This window comes from Mytilus galloprovincialis, chromosome 6 (assembly GCF_965363235.1).
Source record: "Mytilus galloprovincialis chromosome 6, xbMytGall1.hap1.1, whole genome shotgun sequence".
NCBI classification, from domain to species: domain Eukaryota; kingdom Metazoa; phylum Mollusca; class Bivalvia; order Mytilida; family Mytilidae; genus Mytilus; species Mytilus galloprovincialis.
In genome coordinates this window covers 66,148,745-66,163,035 of record NC_134843.1, presented here as the reverse complement: position 1 = coordinate 66,163,035, position 14,291 = coordinate 66,148,745, and the positions used below count along the sequence as shown (strand labels likewise).

The following is a 14,291-nucleotide window of genomic DNA, read 5'->3' as shown; positions in this document are numbered from 1 at the left end:
GCATAAATCTCAAATAGAGGGATTTTTTAATGTTTGCTTTTAAAATATAATGAATTTATAAAATCTTGCCAATATGACAAAACTTAATAGCACGTAACGATAAAAAAAATGTTCTAAATCACTAATAAAAAAACCGAGTTTGAACTACTCAATACCACCTTGGCCACCTTCGGGAATAAAGCTTAATCTTTTGGAATACTCGATCCATAAAAAAATATACTTCAAGAATATTGTTCTCCCTTTTATTGTTGTTCGGAATTCATAAGTGTTTTTTCCAGTGACATATGATATTTAGTCCATTTAAGTCGCCACATAATTGAAAAATTAATACATACATGCAATGGATGATACAGATCAAGCATTGGTACGAATTGGCTATAATGCATAGATCATTATTACATATTTCATGTTTTCTTCAGCGACAATGTATTAGCTTCGGCAACTCATGACTTTATTTATTTTAAATAATGTGTCCTTGTGTTCATATATGCAAAAGAATGTAAATAATTGTGTGTACAAATGTGTATTTGAGCTTTATACTTACATAGGAGGACATCGTGGATCTGAATCAGTTAATACGTCGTGGCTGCTGTTTAAAATCTGGTACCCCTATAAAAAAGGGAATAAGTTAACGATAAAAAACAACAACGTTTTCCTCAAATGGCGATACATGTATCTACGCTATAATACATTTCATTAGTTTTAAAAACTATAACGTCTAACCAGTTAAGCAACCACTACTAAATATAACCCTACTAACATGTCTTCGATCTCCAAAGGTGACTGGGGAATATAAATATAGTCATTTTGGTCTTCAACCGACCGTCAATAAACTCTTGCCAAAGCAGGACGTCCGTTTGACTTTACGAGATGTGTAAGTATGCAGCCACGTCCAGTTAGAACGAGGACATTAAATTCCTCAAGAGTGCTACGTTATCTGTAAGCAAAAACACTTAAACTTGCAACATCAATTTGAGGGTCCATAGGCGGCCTGTTGTAAGAAAAAAAATCTGTGCTAGAATTTTCCAGTGGCAGTCCAAATTTCCTAGACTCTTATCCCAGACGGCCTCTATAACAGGACCTATCTAGTTTATTTGTTGTTATATTTTTCTTTTTCTGAACATGCATGAAATATTTGCCCAGGGACATCAAACAACCAAAACTCAATCAATCAATTCATGTTTAACTATATTATGAACCACACCTACCGTCTAACTATATATATACAAAAACTACAACTAGTCGAATGACAACCCTTAACCTTTCAATTGAAAACAAAACATTACGAAAAAAGATATGATTTCAGCTTCCCAATTGTGAACTTTCCATTTCTATGTAGCAACATTCCAGTAGCGCCTGCATACGGAGTATATATCTCCCAATAGATACGATATTCCCGGGCTTGTATTTCCTATCACGATTTCCTTGATAGAGGGTTGCTGCTCACAAGGAGGCTATTAAACCAAGGCTTCCAAATGGTGAAGTTGAAATCATCCCTTAGAAAATTTTACGGACGCCATAACGAGTTGGTTGGTCGTTATGGAATATCCGTTTCACAGATGTAGTAACTACAATCTCCTTCCCTTTTCACGCATGTGGGCTAACGAACGAGACTATTTACCGGATTTGTAATAACATAAGCAATACGACGAGTGCCACATGTTGAGCAGGATCTGCTTACCCTTCCGGATCACCTGAGATTACCCCAGCTTTTGGTGGGGTTCGTGTTGCTAGGTCTTTACTTTTCTGTGTTGTGTCTTGTGTACTATTATTTGTCTGTTTGTCTTTTTCTTTTTTAGCCATAGCGTTGTTAATTTATTTTCGATCTAAGAGTTTGAGTCAAAACTAATAAAAATTAACAAGAACAGAAAAACATAAACAATGCGGTAGAAGTTTCGTATAGGATTAGTGATTCAGAATGTAATGTCCTTTCCCACAATCTATTCAAGTTCAATGTGTAAATTCTAAATACACCTTTGCGCTGTTGTAGGATACAATGTATATATTAGATTTCAAATAGGTCTAACTGTTACAAGGTTGAAGGATAAATTATATATATTTTATTAATTAGATTTCATAAAGGTCTAACTGTTACAAGGTCAACAATTGTCTATAAATGTATAGCAATCGATCAAACATTATCATTTAAACATTTTATGAATATTTTTTTTTTAATTCAGATCAAATTTAAATCACCTTAAAGTAATTATTGAGATGACAGGTTTGATAAAGTCATTTATTTTCCTACTATTTACAAAATGACTTAAGCATAAATTATAATATTTAGATTACCTTTTTCAAACAGTAATCATATAGAAATTAAATGCCTTGTAACTTTCTTAAGACCTATTTATACGGAATCCAACACTATGAATTGACTATTTCAAACTAAGGCTAGCATTAAATTATTCTAAGTACTTCATTGTTGATAAAATTTCTTTAAGATTTTGACTTACTTTGGCAAGTTTAATAGTACGTATAAATTGCTTTTGTATAATGTGTCAATCGTTGTATCGTTGTACACTGGACTATGATATCAATGCTGATTGGAGATTTTGTCATCGGAGCCAGCAGTCCAGCTATAACTTAGGAAGGGCAAATATTATAGAAAATAAAACAACGAATAAACATCGATTGTGTGTACCCTGCACGTTTTTCTTTTTACAAATTTATAATTTAGACATGGGCTCTCGAAGCTTTGACAAGTCAGCAAATTTGAAAAATATTTCAAATATATGAAATGAATTTTCGCTAGGAATCGTTTTCCCAATAGTCTTATCATTTTCATAATAGAAACGTCTTTAAAGACCACCAAATGTGGCCGTATAGAGGCGATGAATTTATTAATCGTCATATTATATGTTTTGCACTTGATTCGTTAACTGTTTTGTCTATCAAATCTTGATCAACATTCTATCAACGATAGTGTCCAGTGATCAGTTTGTCCCAATGTACAAAAATGAGGCATATATATTTGTTTTTATTAAGTACCAAAATTCAGGTTTCTTTAAATGTTGCGTAAGTTTAGGAAAACGCCATATATTTTCGTCCATTTTTTACACTACAGATTTGTCAAGTGCAAAGGTTAGTTTTATCTTAAAAAATATTTTGAAAGTCTAATGCAGGAATATTTAGACTTTTAACCATTGTACCTGGAAGCAAACGAACTTGCATACTGTTACAGGAGCCAATTTAACAAATTAAACAACACATGCTACAAAAATGCCTTAGAATCGACTACAATAACTATACATGACTTTTCTTCTTTTTCTAGGGAAATATAAAAACATATCGATATATGTGGTATGAGTGTCAATGAGACAATTATCCATTAACTATAGAGTCTTCAATATTAAGCAGGTAAACACAACCCAAACCAAAGAGTAAGCTATAAAAGACAGTCAGGATGACAAATTGTAAAACACGACGAGATAGAAAAACAACAGTTTGATTAATACTATAACAATGAACGAACATGACAACAGTCTAATTAATACTATAACAATGAACGAACAAGACAACAGTCTAATTAATACTATAACAATGAACGAACATGACAACAGTCTAATTAATACTATAACAATGAACGAACATGACAACAGTCTGATTAATACTATAACAATGAACGAACATGACAACAGTCTGATTAATACTATAACAATGAACGAACATGACAACAGTCTGATTAATACTATAACAATGAACGAACATGACAACAGTCTGATTAATACTATAACAATGAACGAACATGACAACAGTCTGATTAATACTATAACAATGAACGAACATGACAACAGTCTGATTAATACTATAACAATGAACGAACATGACAACAGTCTGATTAATACTATAACAATGAACGAACATGACAACAGTCTGATTAATACTATAACAATGAACGAACAAGACAACAGTCTGATTAATACTATAACAATGAACGAACAAGACAACAGTCTAATTAATACTATAACAATGAACGAACATGACAACAGTCTGATTAATACTATAACAATGAACGAACATGACAACAGTCTGATTAATACTATAACAATGAACGAACAAGACAAGACAACAGTCTGATTAATACTATAACAATGAACGAACATGACAACAGTCTGATTAATACTATAACAATGAACGAACATGACAACAGTCTGATTAATACTATAACAATGAACGAACAAGACAACAGTCTGATTAATACTATAACAATGAACGAACAAGACAACAGTCTGATTAATACTATAACAATGAACGAACATGACAACAGTCTAATTAATACTATAACAATGAACGAACAAGACGCATTCGTTCATTGTTATAGTATTAATCAGACTGTTGCTTTTCTATCTCGTCGTGTTTTACAATTTGTCATCTGACTTTCTTTTATAGCTGACTATTTTAAAAAAGAGCAGGCTAATGCCGCTACAAGGCAGCACTCGCACCCGTAAAGTGGAAAGGGATTAATATAAGTTGCAAAACTTGTTTCGCAATCCACTATAAATAAATATGTTTAAATTAACAAGACGTATTGCAGGCAGCAACAAATTTTGTTCCAACTCTCAAAAAAATGTCTCTGAGATCTTGACTGTATGGATATTTAAATTCGAAACTGAGTTAAGGGAATTCCCAAATCAAATTGATGTGCTAGTACCTATGGCATCACATCGATTCATACATGTTAAAAGTAATGTAAAATAAGTTCTGGTATTACATTATTAGAAGTGCCTTATTTTATAAATGTGTCCGTTTTTAACCGAGCCTAAGTAATCTACTGTTTATCATTGTAAAAGGTTGATATTTCTATCATTATATTTTACCGTTTCACTAAACTCAAAAGTTTTATTTTATGATCGAAATCAATATTTCAAACATTATTGTACACGTATCTCTTTATTTTTGTAAGTATCTGACGTCGATGAATTATTTATTTCATTTTACAAAATTGTTCAATACGACACAGACATTTTTATTCATAAATGTTTTCATCAATCTTTCTTTTAAGTTCAACCTGCCTTAAATCAAACATAAAATAAATACTCATCGATTTGAAGTTTTATTAAATATATGAGTTTCATTCTTTGTATGTTTGTCAAATCTATCACGTAAGATAAAGCCTTTACAAATATAACATAAGTATACCAAAACGGTTTTCCACAACTGCTATTTTAAATAGTAGAAACAGCGTAAAACAACGACCTCGCTTTCTCTTATTTACATTTCAGATAAGGAAGAAATATTTGTCAATATTTGACATTACGGCTATGTTTAAATTATAGATTTTATAAATCGTTTGTTAACAATTTCAAGTGGCATTTACTTGTGGCCTTAACGACAGTATGAGAGAATACGGAAATATTTACAGAATGTATTATGGTGCTCAGGCGTTCTCGTAACTTGTTTTTGTTAATCCGCTCATCTCCATGTTTGTTTCTAATATTGTCGACAAGTTGGTAGTCAGTAGACATTATAACTAGGGATACTTTTTATTGTAGCCTATCAAAACATTTACTTACATCGATATTAAAAATATACTTTATTAGGCCAGTGTACGAGGCTTAGAAACTTTAGATGGACGAGATTTACCTTGCAGCTGAACATTTTCGTGCCGAATACGAAAAGATTGATTTTCAGACATTGATATACTGTTTTGTACACTTCGCCCATGCAAGGCTACACTATCAGCCATTGCAGTGTTTGGTGTGAGCCAAGGTTCCGTGTTGATAGCCGTACCTTGACCTATAATGGTTTACTTAATTTATAAATTGTTACTTGGATGGAGAGTTGTCTCATTTGCACTCGTACCACATCTTCCTATATCTATTAAAGTGTGAACACTAAATATATTTCCGTCCCTTAATGAGTCCTTGATTGTGAAGGAAAGTGATGGACGAATTAACATGTATTTTTTGATTGACAAGCTTACTATCTTGAATCATACTGATTCATTTCATTTGTTTTAGCTAGTATCAAACCCTTCCTTGGCCTTTGAACAAATGGGTTCCTTATGGATCTTAAAATATTTGGAACATGAGGCAAATCTCTAGCCTTAAATTGAGTAACCGTTACAACTATGATTCAAACAAAATTAGGACAGTGTACGAGGCTTAGAAACTTGAGAAGGACACGATTGGCGATCGTGACGAATACGAAAAGGTTGATATTTTCAGTCGTTGGTCTAATGATGTTTTACACTGCAAAAATGTATGCTGTGTGGGATTTGCTCATTGTTGAAGGCCGTAGGGTGACCAATAGCTGTTTATTTCTGTGTCATTTGGTATCTTGTGGAGAGGTGTCTCATTGGCAATTATAGTTATCATATCTTCTTTTTTTATATATATAGCTGAAATAATAGCAGTTAAAGTGGGAACACAAAATTTCTTTCTTTCTTTGAGTCCCTGTTTCTGAAGGAATGTGATAAAGGCGAATTGATATATAATTTTTGATTGATGAACTTACTATCTTGATTCATACTGCTTCATTTCTATTTGTATAAGCAAGAAGGAAAACCTGTTCCAATGTATTTTAACACATAACTTGGTTCCTGATCAGCCTTTCCCAATATTTGAAACAAGCGATAAACCTCCGATCTTAAATTAAGTGACAGTTACGACGATTAAAACATAATGAAGCATGTTCTTAATCATTTGATTATATTCTCTTGAAGATTAAAATTAGTATTATATTCACGACCTCCTCTTTCTCTCTTTGTTTCATTTTCTGCATAGGAATTTCATATACATGTACTATGTAATTGAAGTCTAGTAATATACTAATTATGCATGTGGCTTTTAACATTTCTAATATCATATTACCATTATAGTTACAATTTTAACTTTAATAAATAATTACTTATTTTAAAAAGAACAGCGTTGCATTGAACCTTCAATCATTTCCATATTGTAAATTGCCACTTTCAAGCCATTTGCGAAATTAAAAAAATGTAAATTACAAAGCATGTTTGAATAGGATACGCTCCAGTTCAAAATTATGAATTATGATAAATAGTGTTTACTCAATAGAAAATGAATATTTCATATTTAGTAATTTCACAGTAGGAAACTTGTTAAAAAGTGTTCAATATCAATCAGTATTTTGGAAAATTTCATAACGGATACAACACGATCAATAAACAAGCTATTAAACTTGATATAGATCGGTTGAATCGACATTTATAGCTCCTTTCTAACACCGAAGGACACAATTTAAAGTATGAAAAGTTTTTAAATCAACGTTTTCATTCAGTAATACTTGATATATTTTCCTTCGTTTTGTTGTAACATTTTATAAGCGAGAAATCAGTTAAATTCAAGTGGGGGTCTAGTGACACGAACTAAAATTATTTTATTTTTTAATTGAAATAAAGCGAAATCGACATATGAGAATTTTTGTTTCTGTCATGACAACGAAACATGCGCAATCTGATACCACTCTCGCTAGTTCAATCGAGATTGAAAGGGTAATTTGTTGGATAGAATTCAAGTCGGAAATGTTGAACAATGAAAGAAAGATTAGTTAAGCTAGAATTAAAATGTTAAATAGAAGATACGAATAGTAAATAATGCAACCTGATAATTTAATTGATTTAAAAACTAGTTACTTTTAAAGTACACAAAATATTGCTAAGGGGATTGGATACAATTAACTTTATAACTTTATATACTTTCCATTTAGATTGTTTTCATTACCTAGGGCTTACGATAAGCTTATTATGATCATTCTATAAGATAGAAAGAAAGCACACACGTAATGTTTTTAAATACTTTGAATTCAAGCATAACAACTCTCTCTGTGAATATTAGAAAGCTTATGAACGGTACTTATGCTTTAGAAAAGTGTTATCCTAGGCTTCAGGCTATATAAATGTACGCCAGTATAGCTTCAACCCTGATAATATCATTTTCATCGTTTTAATTCAAAGATCACTGTGTTTACATACAAAACTGTTCCTCCCCACACCATTAAAAAAAGTTAAAAAAAAAAAACATAAACAAAAAGAAATACGAAAATCCTCTAGTTATCAAATTTCCGTTATTGAAAAGAATCATTTGACATTGACCGGTGTTAAATGTATTTTATTGTTTTAAACCACTAGCATTCACAAATTTATTGATATAATCTTGAACATGGCAAATTGACAAGAGCTTGTATTAACCGAAATGCGATAGGTTATTTAAACGACAACACTTTTGCAAAACATATTAAAATAAATTACAATAAAATATTTGAACTTACCTCAAATATATAATAATGTTATATTTCCAATAACGATTTCAATGAATTAAGATACTCGATTATAGGTAATGGCTCTTAATACCTTTTCCAATTAGCAACGGGGGGTTTCGGTATCTCACTTTCAATGTTTTTCTGAATTAAATATACGGATATTTAAGTTGTTAATCCAATGTGTACAAAGCCGTTTACGTTTGTATATATTTATTATCTGTCAATAGTGTATAATTTCAATGAAAAATATAAGTATCAAACTGCTGTGGTATAATCTAATACGAAAACCCTAGTTAAAGAACCAAATGATCCGAAACTAAACCATTCCTATTGCGAATTCCACGTTGATTACAAAAAGACAAGGGGCGGTAATTAGTTCTCAACGAAGACTGCTTTTAAATGACAACACCAAAAACATCGACTTGTGTGTCATTCATAATCTTAACAGGTTTAAACTTCTAACATGGAAGTTTTGATAAAATCCCATACATATTACGTTCGAAATGGGGATTTAAACGATATTAATTCCTCCTTTTTTACACAATATTCCAACAAAATGTTCATTGTAAAACGTAATAATTTTATAAGAACGGAAGCTGTTATATAATCTTAGATTGTGTTTACTTGGACGTTATTCAACTATTTTTACAACTGAGAACGATTTGTTTAGAATGTTTTATTTCCCTTTTTCGTAGGTTTAAAAAAAAAAAAAAAAAAAAAAAAAAAAAAAAAAAGTGTATTTGTCAATGTGGTCTGGTATATCATAGTTACAAGAACTTTTTTAAAACATGATTGTTGTTTAAAGGCGGACAAAAAAGCAATTGAAGAATGGTGTAGCATATTATTCAAGAAACTATAAGATAAAAAAACAAACATGTTTTGATGATGATTTGTGCAAATTGATTTTATGTATTGAATACGTATAACGTGCAGCCCTTCACCTTCGTTTACAGTTATCATTCTTCTATACAGACCAAACTCAAACACTTGAACTGTTTGGTTTTATAATACAAATTGTAACTTTGTCAAATTTTGAATTAGTTGCAATAGGTGGAAAGCAACACTTCTAGCCAAGTTCAAAAATTTAAACAGTCAAAATCATATCAACGAAACTAGTATTATTTTTCTCATCTCTTTGATATATTTGTTTAATTTTTCTATGTGAATTGTTGTAATCATCATTAAATTTATTTGTTATACTTCGATCAATATTTGGCAAGACTATTGAATCTGAGTAACCTAAATGATTTTGCCATTTCATTAGGGACTTTCTGTTTTGAATTTTCCTCGGAGTTCAGTATTTTTGTGATTTTAATTTTCAACTCCTTAGAAATTTGAAATGTATACGACTGTGACAATAAGTTAAGGACTGGATTGTGTGAGTAAAATATCTCCACGCTTTACACGAGCCTGTTGAAACAATGAAGTCTGTAATACAGCTGATGTCTTTAATTATAATGTACTAGTATGATTCTTGGATTTATATTTAATGTTTTGTACACACATTTGGCCATTTTTTTTTGTTTGGATTTTATTTTATGTGGTTGTCTTTTATTATAGTTTGTTTTGTGGTTTAGGTTTTGTTGGCCCTACGGTTACTTATTGCATGTAGTTTCGGACACATTTGCAAAATGTATGTATTATAAGGATTACAATTGATAATTTTATTAAAAGAGAAGCGGGAGGTACCAAAGGGATATTCAAATTCATAAGTCCAAAACAAACTGACGATGCAATGACAAAAAGAACAAAAAAGACAAAAGGACACATTATTTTCCAAAACACAATATGAAGAATTAAAGACTGAGCAACACAACCCTACTACAATCCGCTTAGAATATCAGGTACTACAACAGAGGGATGATAGATCCCGATAAACATGTGCCTCCCGTCGTGTCGGTCATGTAAATACATTCCTTTTAATAATAAGTCTAATTTGGCTATCACATTCAAGGAAGAGATCTTGAGTACGGGATTATGGTAACAGCAAATGGAAAAGAGGGACGAAAGATACCAGAGGGACAGTCAAACTCATAAATCGAAAATAAACTGACAACGCCATGGCTAAAAATGAAAAGGACAAACAGACAAACAATAGTACACATGACACAACATCGAAAACTAAAGAATAAATAACATGAACCCTTCCGTCATCATTTGGGGATAAAACATTCTATAAACTGACTTTAAACATCCAACAATGAGCAAAGCCCATACCACATAGTCAGCTATAGAAGGCCCCGAAATGACAATGTAAAACAATTCAAACGAGAAAACTAACGGCCTAATTTAAATAAAAAAATGAAAGAAAAAAAAAATATGTAACACGTGATCTTTTCAAGTTAAAGATATGTGTGTTTGTTTAATGTTAAAGGAAGTAAGATCTGAAAGTTATCATCCACATAAAGAAATGATAATGGGAAAGTAACAATTCAATTACATATCATAGATATTAAATCCAACAATTTATCGTGTATTATATAACTTATCCATTTGACGTTCAGTGTATTGCGAGACATATATCTTTATGTGGGAAATAGATTCATAAGAGAAAAAGTCTTATAGGATTATTTTTCTATTTGTATGATATTATATGAATTCAGCACACTCAAGCTTATAACTCCATTTGAATGTGTAACAACTGGCGGTAGAAGATCCTGGTTACCAAATGGTTACATTGCCTCTTCGGGAAGCTCAGCACCAGTCAAGCCTGAGAATTCCATTTGGATGTGTTATATTTTTTGGTAGATAATCCGGATTAACTGCTGGTAGACTGTTTTTCCTATACTCATCGAGTTTCCTCAACATTGTTTTTACTTTAAGTGGATTTTCAGATGCCAGATTTTTCGTTTCCGAAGGATCATCTAAAATGAAAGGTAGTATATTGGTATAACACGTTTCTAGGCTAAAGACATAAATGTAAAATGGTATTTCTTCCGTCAAAATTAAAAGAGGCAATTTTAATATATTTAACTTAATATGATATTGACGTTTGTTGAATGTTCATTTTCACTTTACTATTTGACTTAAACTCTTGTGACATTCATTTATCTAAAACTACTACTTAAACCATGCAAAGATTTACTGAAAATTACACGTAGAAAATAATTTCTTTTTTAAAACAAGTAACTTATCAGCATATTTACTCAGAGTACACATTCTATTGACATGAAATAGTTATTTCATCCATGGTCTTTAGGATAGCCAAACCTCTTGCTGATATGTTTTTGTTAAAAATACGACAAAACCGACAACATTATGCGACAGAACTAAGGTAGAAATTACCAACAGAACACTCAGGACAGAGAATCTGATCAACCTCCAATATGAAGTCGCGTTTTCAAATCAGTGTCCATTTATTTTACCCCCTTGTCAACGTCCAATAGGACTTCGTGTATTTCAAACACGACGTCCGATCTATTGGAGTCTCCTCTCATATATATCATTTATTTTTTTCTTCTTCTGATTTTAATATACTTATTATCTTTGTCGATGTAAAATGTTGCCTAAAGAAACGAATTGTTTTCATACTTTAAAAACAACCAAAAATCGTTGACGTATTTCAGAAGGAAAGATAAAGAAAGTAAGATCCCGTCCAAAGTTATCAACTTAATAAACATAAAAAAACACGAATGGCAATAAGACAAGCACCAAGATCATATTTGATGTCCAAGTATTTTGATATATTGGTGAAAATGTTAAATTAAAACACTCTACGTTTTTTTTTTATTCTTTTCATATTCATATAGATAAATGACAGAAAACCAAAGATGAAGATAACTGAAAGATATATAAAGGCTGTCTCAAACAATAGACATAATAAACTAGAGGCTCTAAAGAGCCTGTGTCCCTCTCTTTGGTCTATTTGCATAGTAAACAAAAGACACAGACTGATTCGTGACACAATTGTGTTTTGGTGTTAGTGATGTGTTTGTAGATTTTACTTTACTGAACAATCTTGCTGCTTACAATGATCTCTACCTATAATGAACTTGGTCCAGAAGTGACAGTACAAAATTGATGAAAATTGTTTATAATTTGCTATAAAGGGCAATAACTCCTTAAGAGGTCAATTGACAACTTTGATAATGTTGAATTATTTGTAGCTCTTACCTTGATGTACATTATTGATATGTACAGTTTATCTCTATCTATAATAATAATCAAGATAATAACCAAAAGCTGTAAAATGTTCTTAAAATTACCAATTCAGGGGCAGCAACCCAACAACAAGTTGCCCAATTGGTCTGAAAATTTCAGGGCAGATGGATCTTATCTTAATGAAAACATTTATCCGCCGCAAATTTACTCTCAATGCTTTGGTTTCAGAAATATGAGCCAAAAACTGCATTTTACCCCATGAACTATTTTTAGCCATGTCGGCCATCTTGATTCGCGGGCGGGGTCATCGGACACAAATTTTTTGAACTAGATACACTAATGATGATTATGGACAAGTTTGGTTAAATTTGTCTTAGTAGTTTCAGAGGAGAAGATGTTTGTAAAAGATAACAAAAAAATGTTTAAAATTGACTATAAAGGGCAATTACTCCTTGAGGGGCCAGCTGACCATTTTGATCATGTTGATTCGTTTGTAGATCTTAATTTGCTGAACATTATTGCTGTTTACAGTTTTTCTCTATCTATAATAATATTCAAAATAATAACAAAAAACGGCAAAATTTCCTTAAAATTACAAATTTAGTAGCAGCAACCCAACAACCGGTTCTCCGATTCATCTAAAAAGTTCAGGGCATATAGATCTTGACTTGATAAACAATTTCACACAGTTAGATTTGCTCTAAATGTTTTGGTTTCTGAGATATAAGCCAAAATCTACATTTTACTCCATTGTTCTATTTTTAGCCATGGCGGCCATCTTTGTTGGTTGACCGGATCACCGAACACATTTTTTTAAACTACATACCCCAATAATGATTGTGAAACAGTTTAGTTCAATTTGGCCCAGTAGTTTCAGAGGAGAAGATTTTTGCAAAAGTTAACGACGACGGACGACGGACGCCAAGTGATAAGAAAAGCAAAGTAAATTGTGGGGAAAAAATATTTGAACTGCAACAATTTTTTTGTAACAAATTTTTAAGTCTTTGGGTTCAACCTTCCAATTTATTTGCATTTATCAAATTTTGAATATGACAGTTGTTGTTCTTAAAAAAAGTTGTGACGTCATTTCGGCAAGTCTGTTAAAAGGATTGAAGAGAACAAATACTGAGCGTCGATTTCAGAACGACAAACAGACGTCGATTAGAGGGTCATATAATTTACTGTTGATTTGGAATCTTATTTCATTATGACTTCAGATTTGACGTCGGTTTTAGGAACTACGTGTCGAATTTAGTCTAACATATCTTTGTCCTGCACACTAAAAAAATTAACGAACCAACAGTACTCCTCTAACCTCTAGCCTTGAATATTCTGATAGCAATATTGGTATACTTAGGAACTTGTATTTTGACGGGACTTGACACAAACAAATTGTAGCCGATTTCAGCCGACAGTTAGATATACTTTCCACATGTATAACCAAAAACAACTTAAGAAGGAAATTCATTAACAAACTACTTGTGTTCTTGACACAGCATAGCATTTGGGAAGTTTATGAAAAGGTAATGATAAGATATTTTGTAAAATGTTCAGTGTTTTATCAAAAACACGGTGAAATTTCACTTTGCTTGAAAATGCCAAAGGACAAATACTAAAAACAATAACACAAAAAAAACCCAAAGAGATTGGACAACAGTTACCACCCCAAAACTTGCAAAATTCATGTGAAATCTAAAGGGTCTGCACCATGGCACCCATCATGTCGTTCACACACAAATCCGATGAAAAGTAAGATATTGTATTGTCTCAATCAAGGAAAAGAGAACAAGATGGTGGTTATGACAACATATCTGTGATTATCTATGGCACATATATTCGATAACGATCAATTGTTTTAAAAGCAATAATGCATGGATTGAAAATAAACAATATGTCTATTCTATTCAGTCATAATAACCTTCCATCTTTACCGGACTGAACAAAGAAATAACACGACGGGTGCC

The 14,291-nt window shown here is 31.7% G+C and overlaps 2 protein-coding genes across 11 annotated transcripts in view; both read right to left on the bottom strand.

Annotated features, from left to right (window-relative positions):
• LOC143080137 (uncharacterized) overlaps positions 1-8,881 on the bottom strand; it is a 36,419-nt gene extending 27,538 nt beyond the window's left edge. For all 10 annotated transcript variants that reach the window (XM_076255844.1, XM_076255849.1, XM_076255853.1 and 7 more), the window contains exons 1-2: positions 8,236-8,881; positions 545-609 (exon numbers count right to left, since the gene is read on the bottom strand). In XM_076255844.1, the coding sequence (XP_076111959.1) occupies positions 545-556 (12 nt within the window). In that variant the 5' untranslated portion in view covers positions 557-609; positions 8,236-8,881. The remainder of the gene's footprint in view (positions 1-544; positions 610-8,235) is intronic.
• A 1,915-nt stretch (positions 8,882-10,796) lies between these two features.
• LOC143080138 (arylsulfatase B-like) overlaps positions 10,797-14,291 on the bottom strand; it is a 52,984-nt gene continuing 49,489 nt past the window's right edge. Inside the window, exon 15 of the mRNA XM_076255855.1 lies at positions 10,797-11,090. Coding sequence (XP_076111970.1) covers positions 10,921-11,090 — 170 coding nt within the window. The 3' untranslated portion in view covers positions 10,797-10,920. The remainder of the gene's footprint in view (positions 11,091-14,291) is intronic.